The sequence below is a fragment of the Vulpes lagopus genome, chromosome 23 (assembly GCF_018345385.1).
Source record: "Vulpes lagopus strain Blue_001 chromosome 23, ASM1834538v1, whole genome shotgun sequence".
Lineage (NCBI taxonomy): Eukaryota > Metazoa > Chordata > Mammalia > Carnivora > Canidae > Vulpes > Vulpes lagopus.
In genome coordinates this window covers 46,798,168-46,817,319 of record NC_054846.1, presented here as the reverse complement: position 1 = coordinate 46,817,319, position 19,152 = coordinate 46,798,168, and the positions used below count along the sequence as shown (strand labels likewise).

Here is a 19,152-nt window from a genome sequence, read left to right as displayed (position 1 = left end):
TAGGCAATAAAAATAGAAAAAAGCTAGTATTGGTAGTCATAAGATTTTAATTGACTGAAACACTTGGTAAAATTCAATAATTAACCTCCCTCATTTTGAAAACTCGGTGACACAAGTGTCAGATGGGGCCGATCTTGTTTAAAAGAAGTTCTTGTGAACAAACTCTAAGGACTTTGGTAAAATGAAATTCAATAAAAGTCAAAAATAGAAAGTCACTGCCCATAAAAGCTAATGTCAACTTAAGTCTGCATGAGCTTCTGGAGCAAAAGCGATTATGGCCACTGTGCCCCATGTCAATCACCCAACACGAAGGGTACTGTGCTCAGTTTTAGTAAGATCACATCTTTTTTCAAAAAAAGATTTTTATTTATTTATTCATGAGAGACACAGAGGGAGAGGCAGAGACCCAGGCACTTAGAGGGAGATGTGGGACTCGATTCCAAGACCCCGGGATCACGCCCTGGGCTGAAGGTAGACGCTCAAGTGCTGAGCCACCAGGTGTCCCAAGATCACATCTTCTGAAAGGTATGAACGATCAAAAGACGAGCAGGATGGTGAGCACCCTGGGAATCCCGTCACATTGGGTTCAAGGAACCAGGAGTGGTTAGGACACATTGAGAAGATTCAAAGAGGACGTGAGTCTCTGCCTCAAGTATTTTTGGGTGCTGCTGTGGGATTCATGCTGAGCATCGGTATAATGTAAGGAAGGAATACAGATCTCCCAGGACGGGCTCTTGCTGCCTTCCTGTGGCTCAGTCGTTACTTCTGTGGTTGGTAAAGATCAGGGAGGGCAGCACAGGGTCCAGGTCTTGATGACTGGGGCATGTGATGGGCACGTAGGAAGTGTCAGCCTCCCTACCTGAGGCAGAAGTAGACAAGGCCGGGAGGGTAAATCAAGGTGGGAATGTGACTCAGAATGTAAGAGAAAAGGAAGTTCATGGCAGCCTTCAAAAATGAAAGCTGCTCTGCCGTCCATCGAGCTCTTGGTCAGAGTCCTGCAAGCCAGGTGGCCAGCCAGCAGGCAGCAGGATGGTCGGGCACTGGAGGACAGCAGGAGGCCACTCAGGAGCTCCTGAGGTCTCCAGCTCCAGGATTCAGCAGGTCAGATCAGTAAGCAAGTGCGGCTTTGGAGCTCCCATGCTGACCCCGGATATCTCTGAGGCCAGTGAATATGAGCCACACATTAGCCCAAAAAAATAGAATGCAGCTACTCACTTAGGTGAATTCCTAGCACATGGCGCATGGACCCAGTCGTCCCTCATGCTACGAGGACAGCTGAGCACAGACACTCAGCAGGCAAGGTCGAAGGGGAATAACATCTAACTTGGTGAAAAATATTTAAATAATAAAAGGCTGTTAGTAAATCAAAGGCTGTCACAAATAGAATTATAACACCCCAAACTGCAAAGAAGCACGCCCATAGCCCCCTTACAGGTCTCTTCACTATCGTAGCTCAGTACCTTCTCTTTTTTAAAAAAACATTTACTCTCATAACTTCTTTATTTATCTTAATTTTGTATCTTAATTTTGTATAAATGTACAAACCTGTCTCCTTATAGGAGCTGAACATTGCATATCAAAAAAGTCAGGTAAGAGCAAAATAATTAGCGTTCTTAGTACAGTATTTGGTATTTGTATGCCTTTTAACTTATTAGAAAAGAGGAGAGAGAGAGAGAGAGAGCCACCTAGAAATGAAAAATAAAAGTCACAAAACACAATTGCACCTAAGTGGTATAATTTGAGGGGAGCTTGGGAGACACCACCTCTCTCCCCTCAGATGACGCGGTGAAGTCTGTGACAGTTATTTTATTAATTTGATGCACTTTTTTCCCTGGGATGAGGGATGTTCTGGATATATCTACCTTGAAGGTCTGTCAAAATAGTGACAGTAAAATAGGAGCCAAAAGGTATGCCCCATGTCCTCACCGTGTCGCCTACTGGTTTGGGATCTCAGGCATTTAATCTCCTTGAGTCCTTATCTCTTCATATATGGAACGGAGGCAAGGATCCCTGCCCCAGGGGGCCCCGATCGGGTACTGAAGAAAGCCTCCCCGGGAAGATGCATGTTAGACACAAGGGTTAACTTATTCGAACAAATCCCTTTCGAGGTACCCTCCCCAGGGGTAAGGCGCCTCCTGTGAAGCTCCTTGGAAATGAAGCCATCCACTGCCTGCTGCTTAATGACTTTCTCCCTCACCTGGTTGAGGTGAAGCTCAGTGAGGTGAAGCTTCACCTGCGGTTGGCTTGTCCTATCCTGGAGCTTCAACTGCAAAGTCCGAACTACGGCTCCCAATCACACCAGAAGGGGAGCCGGCACCCGTCCTCCCTAGCCCCAAACTCTGAGTCCAGAGATAGAACCAAGTGTTCCTCACATTGATGTCCTACCTCGGGCCTACACACATCAGGAGAGCAGTCAGCACATCCCCAATCACATGGCATAAAAACAAAAACAAAAACAAAAACAAAACAAAAAAACAACAACAAAAAAAAACCTCACAGCTTAAAAGTTGAGGTGCCTCCTTAGAATGTAGTGTTCTAGGTGTCTGTATGCCCCTGGGGTTACAGTGAGCAAAATAAAAGGGGCCTGCATGCCTACGACTCATCCTGGGTCTACACACTTGACGTGTGTGCCATCTGTTCACGTGCCCTTGCGTACAGAACACGGAAAAAGCGAAAATTACTAAAGTTTTCACAGATGTTTGGGGTTTGGTGCATGCAGGAGTTTACTGGATTTTCCCCCAGAGAACTGGTGTTGTTAAGAAAAAGTGAATAGAGGGATCCCTGGGTGGCGCAGCGGTTTGGCGCCTGCCTTTGGCCCAGGGCGCGATCCTGGAGACCTGGGATCGAGTCCCACGTCAGGCTCCCGGTGCATGGAGCCTGCTTCTCCCTCTGCCTGTGTCTCTGCCTCTCTCTCTCTCTGTGTGACTATCATAAATAAATAAAAATTTAAAAAAATATATTTAAAAAAAAGTGAATAGAGCATTTGAGTGGGAAAGGAGGAAAAAGGCAAAACAAGGATGATACACCCATATTCCAAAATTCTTCTGGGTTCAACTTGGCCTAGGTTAAGGCCCAAAATTTAGATAAGCCTCCATCTTTTCCCCTGTATCCAAAAAAAGAGTCAGGCTTTCTCCAGGGCTGAATAAAGCACAAAATCCAGGAATACCAGAGGGAGAAAGGGCGCGGGTTTCCAGAAGTCTGCCTATTTTGAAGTGGTATTTGTTGGTGCTTCCCTGTTACATCGCTTGCGTACAGATTGATCCTCATTCCCCCGGAAATCCCACAGAAGAGCCAGCCATGGGGGAGGTTTCGCAGGTTCAAAAGTAGGTGTGGCCTTAATACAAAGCGCGGTGTAGCCATCAGGAAAATGACCCTGTCACTTAAGCCTGCAACAGTGACCTCACCAAAGAACACAGTCCATTAAGAAAAAAAGGGGAGCTCTGGTGTGTTTGACAGGCAAAAAAAGTCTTAAAAAGAAGCCTGCAAGGGACCTGCTTTCAGTGTGGCCTGAGAGGACTGAGAAGCACCTCTTCCTCATACGCGTGTACGTGTGCTCACCCACGAACACACACATACGACCTGGACTTAGCCCGTCACGTGGCTAAAATTCCACAAGGAAAAATATTCTTTTGCACTTTGCGATCAGTGTAATTTATGAAGCTAACAGAGGGGTATGACATCTAGCATAACCAGTCCTGGATGCTTTACAGCAGCTTATGTTTCTGTAGCATCCTATGATTTTTAAACTGTGCTTGGGTACATGATTTTATGCAATTTTTATGTCCCCCTTGCTGTGGAGGTATGATTATCTATATATTACAGAGAAAGGAACCTGGTCTCAGAGCGGAAGTCCTCTCCTGGGGCAGAAGCAAAGCCAGAACTGTAATATGTCCAAGCTCGTGCCCTGGCACCCCGGGGAGCCCCAGCCAGGGGAAGCCTAGGAACAGGGGCTCCTGGGTCCAGGCCCTCCCCCAATGATCAAGACAATGTGTGGCCTCCTGGGGAGCAGCTGGTACGTGAAGCCTCTGCTGCGAGCCTCCCGGGCTCGAGGGCAATGACCTCAGAGACCAGAAACGCTTCCCGCAGCGGGCAGGACTTCGTCCTCCTGGGCTTCCCTTGCCGCCGGGAAGTCCAGTTCCTCCTCTTCTCTATATTCTTTGTGACCTACACGCTGACGCTCCTTGGAAACATGGCCATCGTGTGTGCGGTGCACGGGGACCGCCGGCTTCACTCCCCGATGTACGTCCTGCTGGCTAACTTCTCCTTCCTGGAGATCTGCTACGTCAACTCCGATGTGCCCAACATGCTGGCCAACCTCCTCTCCCAGACCAAAACCATCTCCTTCGATCGGTGCCTGCTCCAGTTGTACTTCTTCTTCTCCCTGGGCACGACCGAATGCTTGTTTCTGTCCATCATGGCCTATGACCGCTTCCTTGCCATCTGCCGCCCCCTGCACTATCCCACTGTCATGACTATTAAGTTCTGCGTCCGTCTGGTCATCTTTTGCTGGGTTTACGGTTTTCTCTGGTTTCTGATCCCCGTGATACTGGTGACCCAGCTACCGTTTTGCGGCCCGAATGTAATTGATGACTTTCTGTGTGACCTGGGTCCTCTGCTGGCCTTGGCTTCAGCCTGTGTCCCAATCCCAGGGACTGTTCTCATCTGTGGCACCATGAGTTCTCTCCTCATCTTTGCCACCTTCCTGTACATAATCGGCTCCTACAGCCTGGTGGTGCGGGCTGTAGTGCAGGTGCCCTCCAGAGCTGGCCGGAAGAAGGCCTTTTCTACCTGCTGCTCGCATCTGGCTGTCGTGTTTCTGTTCTATGGTTCCGTCATGATGACATATGTGAGCCCAGGGTCAGGACAAGCAGAGGGAATGCAGAAGTTCACAACTCTATTCTACTCAGTTTTGACCCCTTTTTTCAACCCCATGATCTACAGCCTCCGGAATAAAGAAATGAAGGCTGCCTTGAAGAAAATTCTGGGAGGTTCCTAAAAATTGGTCCGTGATGTGTGTTATTCCCAGATGAGATCAATGCCGTGAGTCTCCTGTCAGTGAACAGTTGAGAAACTAGAAAATAAACGTGAACATTTTGAAGGAGGCATTTCAAAATTCTAAATACCAGGTCATCGATGAAGTGTTTCCCCAGGTGAAATCAACTGCCTCTTCCATAGCATGTTGTGTGTTCTTCTACTGAACACGTGATTCATTTTCTTCTTGTGTTATAGTTAGCTGTTCACAGATCTGTCCTACATGCCTCCCATCCTTCACAGATGGTTAATTTTTCAAGAGCAGGGCCTATGCTTTATTAATTTCTATAGTTCTAGAACCCAACATCACGCCTAGAACAAAAATGTCAATATTGTCTATTTAAATAAAGAAAATACATTTGTTTATATTTCCTCACTGGATTTTTGTCACCCTTGTCACCCTATTGACAGGACAATATCTAAAGAAATTATGCAAACTCCAAAACAATCTATATTTTATATGTCTTTCTGATGAAAATGAAAAAACTTCTAGAAAAATGTGAGGTCAACCTAACGTGGTTGGGCCAACCATTCAATGATAATCAAATCAATGGAAGAGCCTCACCAAGATGAAAGTCAAGGTCTTAAGAAATTATCTGCTTCCTTCTCCTCATCAATCCTCTCGTCAAATAATGTAACTCCTTTATTTCGTGTTCTTCTTACTAACCATGCTTTCACTCCTGCACATTTTCAAATGTACAACCTTAATCACTGAAAATCTGATTTGGGGATCATTCCCTAGGCATCACTGGTGATCTTCTTAGAAGGTAGGATCTCAGTCTCAGGCCTATTAAAATAGAATGTGCATTTCATCCCCATGAGTTATACACACTAAAGTTGGAAAGCCATGATTTACAGCAGATTCTCTGTGGGCTCCCAGTAATCACAACCCCATGTAGTTCTAAAGACCCCTACCTCCGCTCAAGCAGTGGTTCTCAACTAATTGACTCAGATTTGGGGGTGGGGTGTAGGCACCCCAGATATTCTGCAAAGCTCCCCAGGAAGTTATAATACAGAGAGAGTTCTGGGAACCACTGCGTTCAAATTTAGGGACCCCTATGGGACACCTGTGTGGCTCAGTCAGTAAAGTGTCCGACTCTTGATTTCGGCTCAGGTCATGATTTCAGGGTTGTGAGATCCAGCCCCACATCAGGCTCTGTACTGGGTGTGGAGCCTACTAAAGATTCTCTCTCCCCCATTCCTTCTCTTCCCCCCGCCCCCCACCATTCCTTCTCTTAAAAAAAAATTAGGGACTTCTAAACTCCACAATAACACAGAGTGAAACCACATCCACATTCCTTTTCTTTACAAAACCCCCCTTGGTGCAAATCAACCAAACTGAATATTAGATGGCAATAAGACATGTTATAACACAAGTATAATTATCATTGCTTTGCTGAAAAAATTTTATATTCAATATAGATAAATCTCTTTCGAATATGTTCACACATTTACAATTGGAATATATGTGTATTAAAAAGAACAAGGAATATAAAATTCTATCGTGGTACTGTACTAGCCTTTAGAATAATCCATTTTAGCAATAATCCTTTCCTGTCCTCAGAGAGACACAATCCAGTGATGGAAATAAACTTTTCTAACCTTTTTTGTTTTGTTTTGTAACAACTTGATTGAAATACAGTTTATATACCATAAAATTCACCCTTTAAAAGTAGACAATTCAGTGTTTTTAGTTTATTCACATAACTGTGCAACTATTACCACTAATAATTTTACAATATTTTCATAACCTCAAAAAGAAATCCCATACCAATTAGCAGTCACTCCCTACTACCCTCTCCCTTCATCCCTGGGAAACCGCTAATTTACTTTCTATTCCTATGAGTTTTGCCTATTCTGGGCATTTCAAAAAAGTGGGATTATGCACTGCGTGGCTTTTAGTAGCTGGCTGCTTCCACTTAGCATAATGTCCATCCACAAACAATTCAACCATGTTATAGCAGTGAAGAGTACTTTATTCCTCTTATTGTCAAATAATATTCAACTGTACGGATATGCCATATTTTGTCTACACATTCATTAACTCATAGGCATTTAAGCTGTTCCCATTTTTTTGGCTGATATGAATAAGGTTATGAATATTCATGTACACATTTTTGTGCAAACATAGACATTCATTTCTCCTGGATGTGTACTAGTCTGCATAGGTGGCCATGACAAAACACCACAGGCTGGGTGGCTTATTTTTTTAAGATTTTATTTATTTATTCATGAGAGACACAGAGAGAGAGGCATAGACACAGGCAGAGTGAGAAGCTCCCTGCATGGAGCCGGATGTGGGACTCGATCCCTGGACCCTGGGATCATGACCTGAGCCAAAGGCAGACGCTCAACTGCTGAACCACCCAGGCATCCTGTGATAACTCTTTCAAAGAATTTCTGGACTGTGTTCCAAAGTTGCTATACTATTTTATAATGCCACCAGCAGTTATTAGAGTTTCAAATTCTCTGCATCCCAGCCACACTTGCTATTCTCTCCTTTCCTGTCTCTTTTTTTCTTTTTCTTTCTTTTTTTCTTTTATGCTAACTTAGACATTATAAAGTAGTAGCTCACTATGGTTTTGATTTGCATTTTCCTAATCACTTATATTAAGTATCCCTTCATGTAACTACTGGACATTCATGAATCTTCTTTGAAGAAATGTCAGTTCTAATTTTTTGCCCCATTTTTAATTGACTTAGTTCTTATTTCTTATTGCTGTTGAGTTTTAAGAGTTTTTAAAATATCCTAGATGCAGGTGTCTTATCAGAGAAATGATTTGCAAAAATTTTCTCATTCTGTGGGTTGCTTGTCACTTTTCTTGGAGGTGTCGTTTGCAACATGGAAGTTTTTTTTATTTTGATGAAGTCCAATTTATTTGTGTCTCTTGTTCTTTCAGTAAAGAAGTCACTGCCTTACCCACATCACAAATATTTATGCCTATTTTCTTCAGAGAGTTTTACAGCTTTATCTCTTACATTTAAGATTATTGACTGACCATCTTGAAATAATTTTTATATACAGAGAGATCCAACTTCATTCTTTTGCATGTGGATACCCATTTGTTGAGACTATTCTTGCCTACAGTGAATTATTCAGCACTCTTGTTGAATATTAAACCATAAATATAAGGATTTATTTCTGGATGCTTAATTCTAACTCTATTGGTCTATTCTCATGCCAGTACCACACAGTCTTCATTATTGTATCTTTGTGGGTTTTTTTTTAATATTTTTTTTAATTTTTATTTATTTATGATAGTCAGAGAGAGAGAGAGAGAGGCAGAGACACAGGCAGATGGAGAAGCAGGCTCCATGCACCAGGAGCCCGACGTGGGACTCGATCCCGGGTCTCCAGGATCGCGCCCCGGGCCAAAGGCAGGCGCCAAACCGCTGCGCCACCCAGGGATCCCCATTATTGTATCTTTGTAGTAGGCTTTGGAATCAGGGAGTTAGAATCCTCCAATTTTAAGTATTCTGGGTCCCTTGGCATTTCCACATGAATTTTAAAGTTGAGTCATTTATTTCCTTTTTTTAAGGTAAACCAAATAATACAATTTATATATTTCCATTAAGTTTTTTCATAATTGTAATATTTTATAATTTCATATAATTTTCTAACAGGATGCTTTCCAAACTTAAAACTAACAATATTAATGTGTTGGGCCTAAGAACATATGAGGCAAGAACCTAGAGAACTGCAAAGAGTGAGAACAAAAGAAATCCACTTGTATTATTATAGTTAGTATATATATATAATTATATATTATATTTAAGCTAAACATCTCTTTTTCAGTAGCTGATAGATTAGGCAAACAGAAAATTGGTAAAGATAGAGTTTACCTAAGTAGCACTATCAATAAACTGAATTTATTTGACATTTATATATTCCATCCAACAACACAACAAACATTCTTCCTGAACTTGCATAGCACATTATTCACCAAGATAAACCATATTCTGGTCACTCTTGACCATAAAACACACCTTAACAAAGTTTAAAAGAATAAAAATAAATCAACTGGAGGAGGACAATCACCAAATGGTTTCACTCATACATAGACTATAACAAATACTGAAAAGAACTCTTAGGGAAAGGAGGGGAACTGAGTGGGAAAAATCAGAGAGGGAGATAAACCATGAGAGACTCCTAACTCTGGGAAACAAACAAAGGGTTGTGGAAGGAGAGGTGGGGGGGGGCTGGGGTAGCTGGGTGACAGCACTGAGGAGGGCACTTGATGGGATGAGCACTGGGTGTTATACTGTGTTGGCAAATTTAATTTAAATTTTTGAAATGTAAAAAAAATAATAAAAATAATACAAAGTGTTATCAGACTACGTTGAAATTCAAGTAGAAATCAATAACAGAAAGACAACTGGAAAATTCCCAAATGTTTGGAACTTAACACACTTCTATTCTACAAAGCAGTCTCATGATATTAAAAAAAAACATTTAAACTGAATAAAAATGAAAATATACCTCATCAAAACTTGAGAGATGTAGCAAAATCAGTATTTAGAAGGAGGCTTATAGCATTAAGTGCATCTATTAGAAAATAATAAATATATAAAATTAATTATATAATTCTATACTTTAGGAAATCTGGAGAAAGAACAATTTAAGCCTAAAAGAGCAGAAAAAAATAATAAAATTTAGAGCAGAAGTCAATGAAATTGAAAACAGAAAAAATAGAGAAAATCAATGAAACAAAAGCTAGTTCTTCAAAAATATTTTAAAAATTAGTAAACCTCTAGCCAGGCTAACCAAGTGAAAAAAAAAAAAAAAACAGAGAGAGAAGACATAGGTGGACATTAAAAAGATAGTAAAGAATCTCTCTAAGTTTGTGCCCACAAATTTAATAATGTAGATGAAATGAACAAAGTCCTCAAAAGGCACAAACTATAATCCACACAAGGAGAAATAGGAATAGATAATCAGAATATATATATATATATATGCATATATACATAAACTATAGCTATGTATCTAGAATTTATAACTATATAAAAAAGGAAATCAATAATTAATAACCTTTTAAAAATATAATCAACAAGGTCATATGATTTTACTGGTGAGTTCTATCAAACATTTAACAAAGAAATGGTGCCAACTTTCCGCAATATATTTCAGAAAATAGAAACTGAGGGAGCACCATTATCCTGCTACCAAATCCAAATAAAGGCATTACAAAAAAGGAAGATGTACAGGTGAAAAATAAGCACATGAAAAGATATTCCACATCACCCATAATTAAGGAATTGCAAATCAACATAATGAGATACCATTACAAGTCATTAACAAGAATGGCCAAAATCAAAAAACTGATAGTACCAACTGCTGACGAAGATGCAGAGCAACGAGAACTGCCATTCGCTGGCCATTCACTGAGAATACAAAATGATAGTCACCGTGGAAGACAATTTGGCAGTTTCCTCCCAAACTGAACTTAATTATGCCATACCAATCAGCAAATGCACCCCCAGGCATTCACCAGGTTGATTCAAATACTTATGTCTACAAAGAAAACCTGCACACAATGCTTATACTAGCTTTACTCATAATTATAAAAAACTGGAAGCAACAAAGAAGTCCTTAAGTGGGTGAATGGACAACAAATTGATACACCTATATAGTGGAATATTTTTCAGTGGCAAAAAGAAATGAGCCATCAGGACATGAAAAAAAATTGAAGGTCAAGTCATTAATTTCCATTGAAGATAACTCAAGGAGAATTGCCACCTTAATTATATTAAGTCTTCCATTCCAATAACATGGGTTCTCTATTTTAGATTTATGGTAACTTGCAACAATGCTTTGTAGTTGTCACTATTCAAGGTTTTTTGCTAAATTAATTTGTCAGATTTTTATTCTTTTTCATGCTATTATAAATACAATCAGGGTGTCTTTTATTTCTTTTTCTTGCTGAGGCTTAGAACATCCAGTACTCATGACACTAGGTAAGCCTGGAGTTTTTCACCACTATATGTAAGATTAGCTGTGAATATTTTATAGATGCCCTTTATCAACTTGAGGAGGTTCCCTCCTATTCCTAGGTTTTTCTTTATTTTATTTTTTAGGATTTTTATCATGAATAATGTTGAAATTTGTAAAATGCTTTGTTGGTATCTATTGAGAGGATCATATATTTTTTTACCTTATTTTATTCATATGGTAAGTAACACATTTACGATTTTGAAAGTGAAACTAACCTGTGATAGATCCCACATGGTCATGATGTATTTATCTTTTTATGTATTACTGGATTTTTTTTGCTAATATTCTTTTGAGATATTTTTTGTCTATGTTCATAAGGAATACTGGTCTGTTTTATTTACCTCTGACATCTTTGTCTGGTTTGGGTCTCAGAGTAATACCGGCCTCATAAAATGAGTGGGAAAGATTACTTCCTCTCATTTATTTTTGAAAATCTCTTCCTTCATTATTACCTCATTTTGTGTTAAATATGTATTTCTTAGTACCCATTTTGATTTCTCTTTTGTTTCTTTTGATGTATTTTCAGAATTATTTTCTTAGTGGTTGCATCTTAAAACTATCTAATGTATATTAGTTTCAATTTTATTTTAATAGTATAGAAGAACATTGCTTGAATGTACCTCCTTTCTCTCCCTCCTCCTTACTGCTTTTGTTTTTTTTTTTTTTTTTTTTTAAGAGAGAGAGTGTTGTGTGTAACGGAAGGAATACACGTTTTTTTTTTTTTAATTTTTTTTTTTATCTATGATAGTCACAGAGAGAGAGAGAGAGAGGCAGAGACACAGGCTGAGGAAGAAGCAGGCTCCATGCACCGGGAGCCTGATGTGGGATTCGATCCCGGGTCTCCAGGATCGCGCCCTGGGCCAAAGGCAGGCGCCAAACCGTTGCGCCACCCAGGGATCCCCTGCTTTTGTTGCTATACAAATGACATCTTTATACATTATAAAGCCATTGACACAGTTTTATAATTATTGCCTTATGAAGTTGTCTTTTGAATCAGGAGAAGAAAAGAGTCACAAGTAAAAACACATTTATATTTTATTTTATATTTACCTTCATTGTTACCTTTATTGGTGTTTACTTTTTTAGCTAGATTCAAGTCTAGTCCTTTCATTTCTACCTGAAAGGTTTCTTTTAATATTGCTTGTAATGCAAGTTTACTTGCAACAAATTCTCTCGGTTTTTGTTTGAAAATGTTTAATTTTTCCTTCTTTTGTAAAAGATAGACTTCCCAGATATAAAATTACTAATTGACTATCTTTTTCTTTCAGTTCATTTGAAAATACCAACTCACTCCGTTTTGGTTTCCATGGTTTGAATGAGAGGTCAGCTGTTAGTCTTATTTAGGATGACTTCTATGTGATGACTTTTCTCTTGCCATTTTCACAATTTTCTGTCTTCTTCTTTCAAGAGTTTGACCCTGATGTGTTTAGATGTGGATCTCTTTGAATTTATCCTACTTGAAACTTATTAAGCTTCTTGGATGTGTTAATTCATGCTTTTCATTAAATTTGGGGGATATTAAGCCATTCTTTCTTCAAATATTTTCCTCCCCCTTTTAATCTCCTTTTCTCATTCTTGGACTCCCATTACGTGTTGGTATCCCTAATGGTATCCTACCATTCTCTGAAACTCTGACCATTTTCCTTATTTTCCTTCATTTCTTTTGCTTTTATTTATCAGATTATTCTCTATGTATTTTCAAATTTGCTGATTCTTTCTTCTGCCCACACAAATATTCTGTTGAATCCCTCTATTAAATATTTTTATTAGACACTGTACTTTTCAACAAAGAGTTTCCATATGGTTCTTTTTGATAATTCATATCTCTTTCTTGATATTCTCTACTTGGTGAGACATCATTCTTATAATTTCCTTTAATTCTTTAGATAGAATTTTCTTCAGTTTCTTTGAAGTTCTTTATAAAAGCTTAAACTTTGCCTAGTGGTGGTGGAAGGGGAGGAGGCAGGGGGTGGGGGTGACTGGGTGGTGGGTACTGAGGTGGGCACTTGACGGGATGAGCACTGGGTGTTATTCTGTATGTTGGCAAATTGACCACCAATAAAAAATAAATTTATTATTTAAAAAAAATAAACTCTGCCTAGTAAGTCCCACATATGGACTCCCTGAAGATAGTTCCTATTGACTGCTGGCTTTTTTTTTTAATTTCCCTACTTCTCTGGGTTTTTATTTGTTTCATGTGGTTGTTCTAAAAACTAATGGTACTGTTTCTTCAATGACTTTTTTTTTTTTTTACTAATCCTATAAAGTCGATATCACCTGTTATATGTAGCTACTGAAGTCTCTGTTTGGCTAGCTTAGTGGTCAGATCATAATTGCACAGAGATTTCCTTAAACACCTTCAACCAAAAGGTTATCCATTCTTTGTAAAGCAACTGGGTTAGGCCAAAGCTTCATCAGTTTATAACTCTTTTAACTTTTATCTCCCACTTGTGCAGGACCTCAGATATGGCCTCAGGTAAAATATTATAGCCTTCTTAAGTTTTCATTGGAAATGTGCACAGCCCTGCACATGTGTGTGCTCTTCTAGATCTCCAGGAATACACTGGAACATTTCAAAGATCACAATAGACATCTCAGTCCCCAGATCTACTTTTTAAGTTTTTTTTTCTATCCAGCTTCCCATTTGTCCTAGCTGACATCACTGCTCCAAGCAGCTGCAATGTTAAAACAATCACCTTCACTATTTTCAAAAATATCCCGGGCTACACCTTTTCCCACTGAGCAACCTTTGATTCAGGCCAAATAACAAGTCCTGTAAATGGGGCTTTTCCAGGGAGCTGTAAGATGGACCAAAAAGTGAGAGTTCTCTGGTGACAGAGCTTTTGGAGGAGTTCCAAACCCAGTCTTCCCTCCCTAATGGCTGCTAGCCTATTGATTTTCACAGATACCATGGCTGCAAGGCTGCTGGTTTTTGAAGGCTAATGGGTAAGGGAGGTGAGAATAAGGCCAGGTAAAATGCCACAAATTTCACTCTTCTTATCAAGATTCAGCTCTTCTACTGGGAAAAAAAATCTTAAATTGCTGCAAGCCTTTGGCTAATTTCCAGAGTTCTGATAAAACTTATTTTAATAATTCCTGCTTGATGCTTTTTGAAGGAGTGGGGTTTTGAAGGCTCTTACTCTTTCATTCTGGAAGTCCCTTTCTAAGCTTTTAACTTCTTACAAGACAATAATATGAGTTATCTAATAACTTGAATGTTACATAGTGGAGTTGTGTGAATAATATTATGGAAGCAAAGTCATAGCCAATTCTGCTTGTAAGGCTGAATATATAATATAATACAGAAGTAATGGCATCTGAGCTAGATCTTGAAAAGTAAGTGGAATATATGTGTGCACAGATACTAAGAGAACAAACCAAGAGAAGACATAAAAAATAGAATCAAGGGATCCCTGGGTGGCGCAGCAGTTTAGCGCCTGTCTTTCGCCCAGGGCGCGATCCTGGAGACCCGGGATCAAATCCCATGTCGGGCTCCCGGTGCATGGAGCCTGCTTCTCCCTCTGCCTATGTCTCTGCCTCTTTCTCTCTCTCTCTCTCTCTCTCTCTCTCTCTCTGTGACTATCATAAATAAATTTTAAAAAAAAGATTTTAACTTTGTGTGATTTGGGGAAAGTTAAACAAAATTGGAATCTGTTTTTAGAAACGCTGCTGTCAGAAAGTAAGTAATTCAGTGATTAACATCTTAGTCATTTTTACCTACAATGTGGGAGGAATTAGGGAAGATTGGAGTTGCCAATAGTAAAGAAGCAGGAGTTACTCGCACCAGTGGGGAAAAGGTGATGTTCCATTATTTTTGTGGTTGTTAGAGTGCCCTTGTCTTGGTGCCTATTTATATCTAACTACAAAATGACATTTCTTTGTCTTATTCTACCGTAGTCATGGAGTAAACTTATCTAATATGCAGATATTAGGCTTAGTGGGGAAAACTAAGGTACAGCACTCAGGCATTAGTTCTTTGGGCTTTTTCTCTTTCTCAGTAATAATAGGAAATGCTTACTTTGTAATAAAAATGTGTCAGGCTTTACATATAAATGTAACTGTTTTTACAAACAAGCTCATTTCATCTTCATACCAACCGTATGAAGTAAATAATGTTATTATTCTTTAAAGAAACTGAAACACTGAGGACAAAAGGAATTTACTCAAAATTACAGGTTTCCTGGGGACAATTCACAGTAAACATTCTTAAGACCAAGTCTCCTGAAGAGGCAGGTGTCAAGTGGAAGGAACAACTACTCTAAAGCTCTCTCCTTCTCAACTACAAATTGATTCCCCAAGAAGGAAAAGGCATGGTGGGGGGAGGACTCAGATTCTGCTTATAATTACTCTTTCAGGCAGCCATGATAGAGTAAGCTACACTGCATCTTCATATTGCTGCACTTATTGCCACTCCCCTCTTCCTATCTGGGTTAACATTTTTTTGGATAATATAATACAGAAGATAGCAAAAATAGACTTAGACTCAAAATTATTTTATTCTTCTCCCTGTTCCAGACAGGAAAGTGGTAGAGTCACTATTCAAACCTGAAAAGATATATGAACTAGAACATTACCACCTACCCATTTATTTCTGCTGAGTCTGTTACTGTTCAAGGTATGACATCTGATTCTGTTTGTTCAAAGAAGAAGAAACACTGAAGAAATAATGACCAAAAATTTTTGAAAATTAGTATTAGTCACCAAAATATGGATCCAAGAATCTCAAAAACTAAAATGCATAGTAAACACCAGACATATAATGTAAACCTAGACATATGATATTTAAACTACTGTAAAACAATAGGCCGATATCTTTGATGAATATAAATGGAAATTGTGTCGATAAAATGCTAACAGAAATAACTCAACAACACAGTAAAAGGATACACCATGTTCAAGTGGGATTTATCCATGGAATGCAAGGTTGGTTCAACACAGATAAATCAATACATGAATGTGAAATATATATACACATATACAATATATACATATAGGGATCCCTGGGTGGCGCAGCGGTTTAGCGCTTGCCTTTGGCTCAGGGCGCGATCCTGGAGACCCGGGATCGAATCCCACGTCGGGCTCCCGGTGCATGGAGCCTGCTTCTCCCTCTGCCTATGTCTCTGCCTCTCTCTCTCTTTGTGACTATCATAAATAAAAAAATAAAAATTAAAAAAAATAAACTTCTTTAAAAAAAACAACAAAAAAACAATATATACATATATACAATATACATATATATATACATATATATAATATATATACACATAATATATAATATAGAGTAGAATATATAGGATATATGTTACATGATAATAGAATAATAGAATATATGACATATATATTATATGGTTACTACATATTTAATACATATATTTAAAATATATGTTGTATATCCTATTATTATATACATTTTATATATATTATGATAGAACACTATTAAGCCAGGAGGAAATACTGCAAAGGAAACTTGTGACATGCTTGAATGTCATAAGCATGTCACTTAGCAATGTTGAAGGCATTATGCTAAGTGAAATAAGTCAGAGAACAAAAAATGCTCCATGTTATCACTTATATGTAGAATCCAAAAAACTGAACTCATAGCAACAGAAAACAGATTGGTGGTTACCAGAGATGGAGAGTGAAGAAAATGGGTGAAGGTGGTCAAAATTTACAAACTTCCAATTTAAAAGGTAAAAAAAATTGTAAGGATATAAAGTACAGCATGGTGGCTAGACTTAACAATATATTATAATCGCATATTCGAAAGTTGCTAAGAAAATAAATCTTAAAAGATACCAACAAAAGAAAAATTTTGTAACTATGTGTAGTCATGGATGTAAATTAAACTTAGTACTGATCATTTTGCCATATCTATCTATCATCTATCTCTCTTTATGTTTTATAACTTAAATTTATAAGAAGTGTGTGGGAAATATCAGAAAGGGAGACAGAACATAAAGACCCCTAACTCTGGGAAACGAACTAGGGGTGGTGGAAGGGGAGGAGGGTGGGGGGTGGGGTAAATGGGTGACGGGCACTGAGGGGGGCACTTGACGGGATGAGCACTGGGTGTTATTCTGTATATTGACAAATTGAACACCAATAAAAAATAAATTTATTATTAAATAATTTATATAATGTTATTTATATCTCAATAAAATGGGAAAAAATAAAATAAGGGAGTATTTCCCAAATGTCTTTCAATACCAGGAGGGAGAACTTTACTATGCATGGAAAAATATAGTATGTATGTGTGTGGGTGTGTGTGTGTATTTTTACATATATTTTTTAAACATCAAACGTGCCCCTCAACTCCCTCCAGTTAAATTCTACAGTTTAATACTTCAGTTCAAGTATATGGGATCACACCATCCACCCAATGAAAGTTAGATAAATTCTTGATTCCAAATAATAATTTTGGCAGGCTTTAGTGTCAAGAAAATTCTTTGTGCATTCAAACATTAAAACCTTTTAATGAATAAATAACTCAAAAAACTGGCTGCTGTGCATACTAGGATATCAATTTTCACGACTGGAAAAGTGCTGTCACCATTTAAAAGACAAAAACATTTCTACCTAACACAAATGATCCTGCGAAAATAAGCAAACGGCAAGTCATAATCCTTCATGAAACTCTTTTTGCTCATTGATGCTGTGTAGCCAATAAATTATTAACAAGGTTGTAGTCTCACTAGAGATGGCTACAAACCAATAACAGAAAAAAAAGTTATTAAATATCTCAACTCCATACACACATACCCATATACACATGCATATATAGACATATAAGTAATAAAAATGAAAGGACCCAAAGTTTGAGTCATCTATCTCAGCAATAACTCACTCTAAAGAACAAAGAAAATTCAACAATCATGCCAAATTTTATGGTCACCTGCTAAAATGGTCTGAAATAACCTAAAGGACTAGATGGGGAGTTATCGTTTAAAACTTTGGCATTCCATCACACATTCCATGTTCTCTACTCTTGGAATTTGATCACCATGAAATGAAATTTACTTCTCAGTGTCATACTAGAAGCACAGAGTGAACCTGGAAGAAAACCTGTTAATATAAAGAAGGAATAGCCACTTTCCACCCATGGAGTAAGTTAACAGGAATTCTCATTCATGAGAAATCTGACAACATGACTCTGATACTGATATATGAGAATCTAAAACTTGCAGCAGACTCAAAAATGAATAAGACTGAATGCAAAGGAAGAAGAAAATTTTTAAAAAGCTCATGTCCCAGTAAGCTGGTGTTGCTATAGTGCTGGTACTATCATAAGGGCAACAAAAAAAATAAGTATCTGCTCTAAGAATAGCATAGGAGTATCTGATCAACACTGGGGAAACTGAGTCCAAAGGCCAATTAAGGGCCTCCTGAGGGAGGGGAACATTGAGGATATAACTGACTATCCCCGCTCATCAATTCTCACTTCTGGAAGTCACAGGAGACACTATCCCATAGGAGGAATCAGATTTCAGAGAAACATAGATAAGTCTGTAGTGGAGCCAATATTTCTCTCCAAACCAGAAGTGTCCAGCAACGCAAGCGCCCTCTCTGGGCTGCTGCCTGCCAAGGAGCCCATGTTCTCCATCGTGCCTGCCTTCTGCTGCCCTGGAAACAGAGGATTACAAGTCAGACCTGCCGGATCTACGGGGAGGTGGGTTCAGAGGAAGTACAAGTGCAGGACAGTCCTCAGGTAGGCCTCCTAGCTCCACCGCCCCTGTGTGATCCTGGAAACAATAGCCCCTCATGTCACCCGAAGAATGTAAGGAGATTCATCTTTACACCTGAGAGGCCTGGCTGTCAGGGAACCGAGAGATGGGGATGAGGAAGAAGGGAGAGTTGGTCCTTCTTAACCAGGAGCTAAATCCGGGCAGAACCAGGTCTGTCCCTCACTGTGGAGGGGATTCTGAAATAAATTAATAAATTAAGACCAAACTACTAACAACAGAAACGTAGGCAACTTCACAGGCTTTGTTTTGCTTGTCTCACCATGGAAATCACACGACACGTAAGACTTACTCAGAGAAAGAAGTTTTCATGAAGATTCTCCTTCAACTTCCCAAAGCAATGCCAACCTTCCACATCTGGACTAGGCAAGGGAGTAGGAGGGGGAT

The 19,152-nt window shown here is 39.0% G+C and overlaps 1 protein-coding gene across 1 annotated transcript; it reads left to right on the top strand.

Annotated features, from left to right (window-relative positions):
- Positions 1-4,054: 4,054 nt before the first annotated feature.
- Positions 4,055-4,996, top strand: LOC121481524 (olfactory receptor 11H6-like). Its single transcript, XM_041738944.1, has one exon. The coding sequence runs from the start codon at positions 4,055-4,057 to the stop codon at positions 4,994-4,996; it is 942 nt and encodes a 313-aa protein (XP_041594878.1).
- Positions 4,997-19,152: the final 14,156 nt, after the last annotated feature.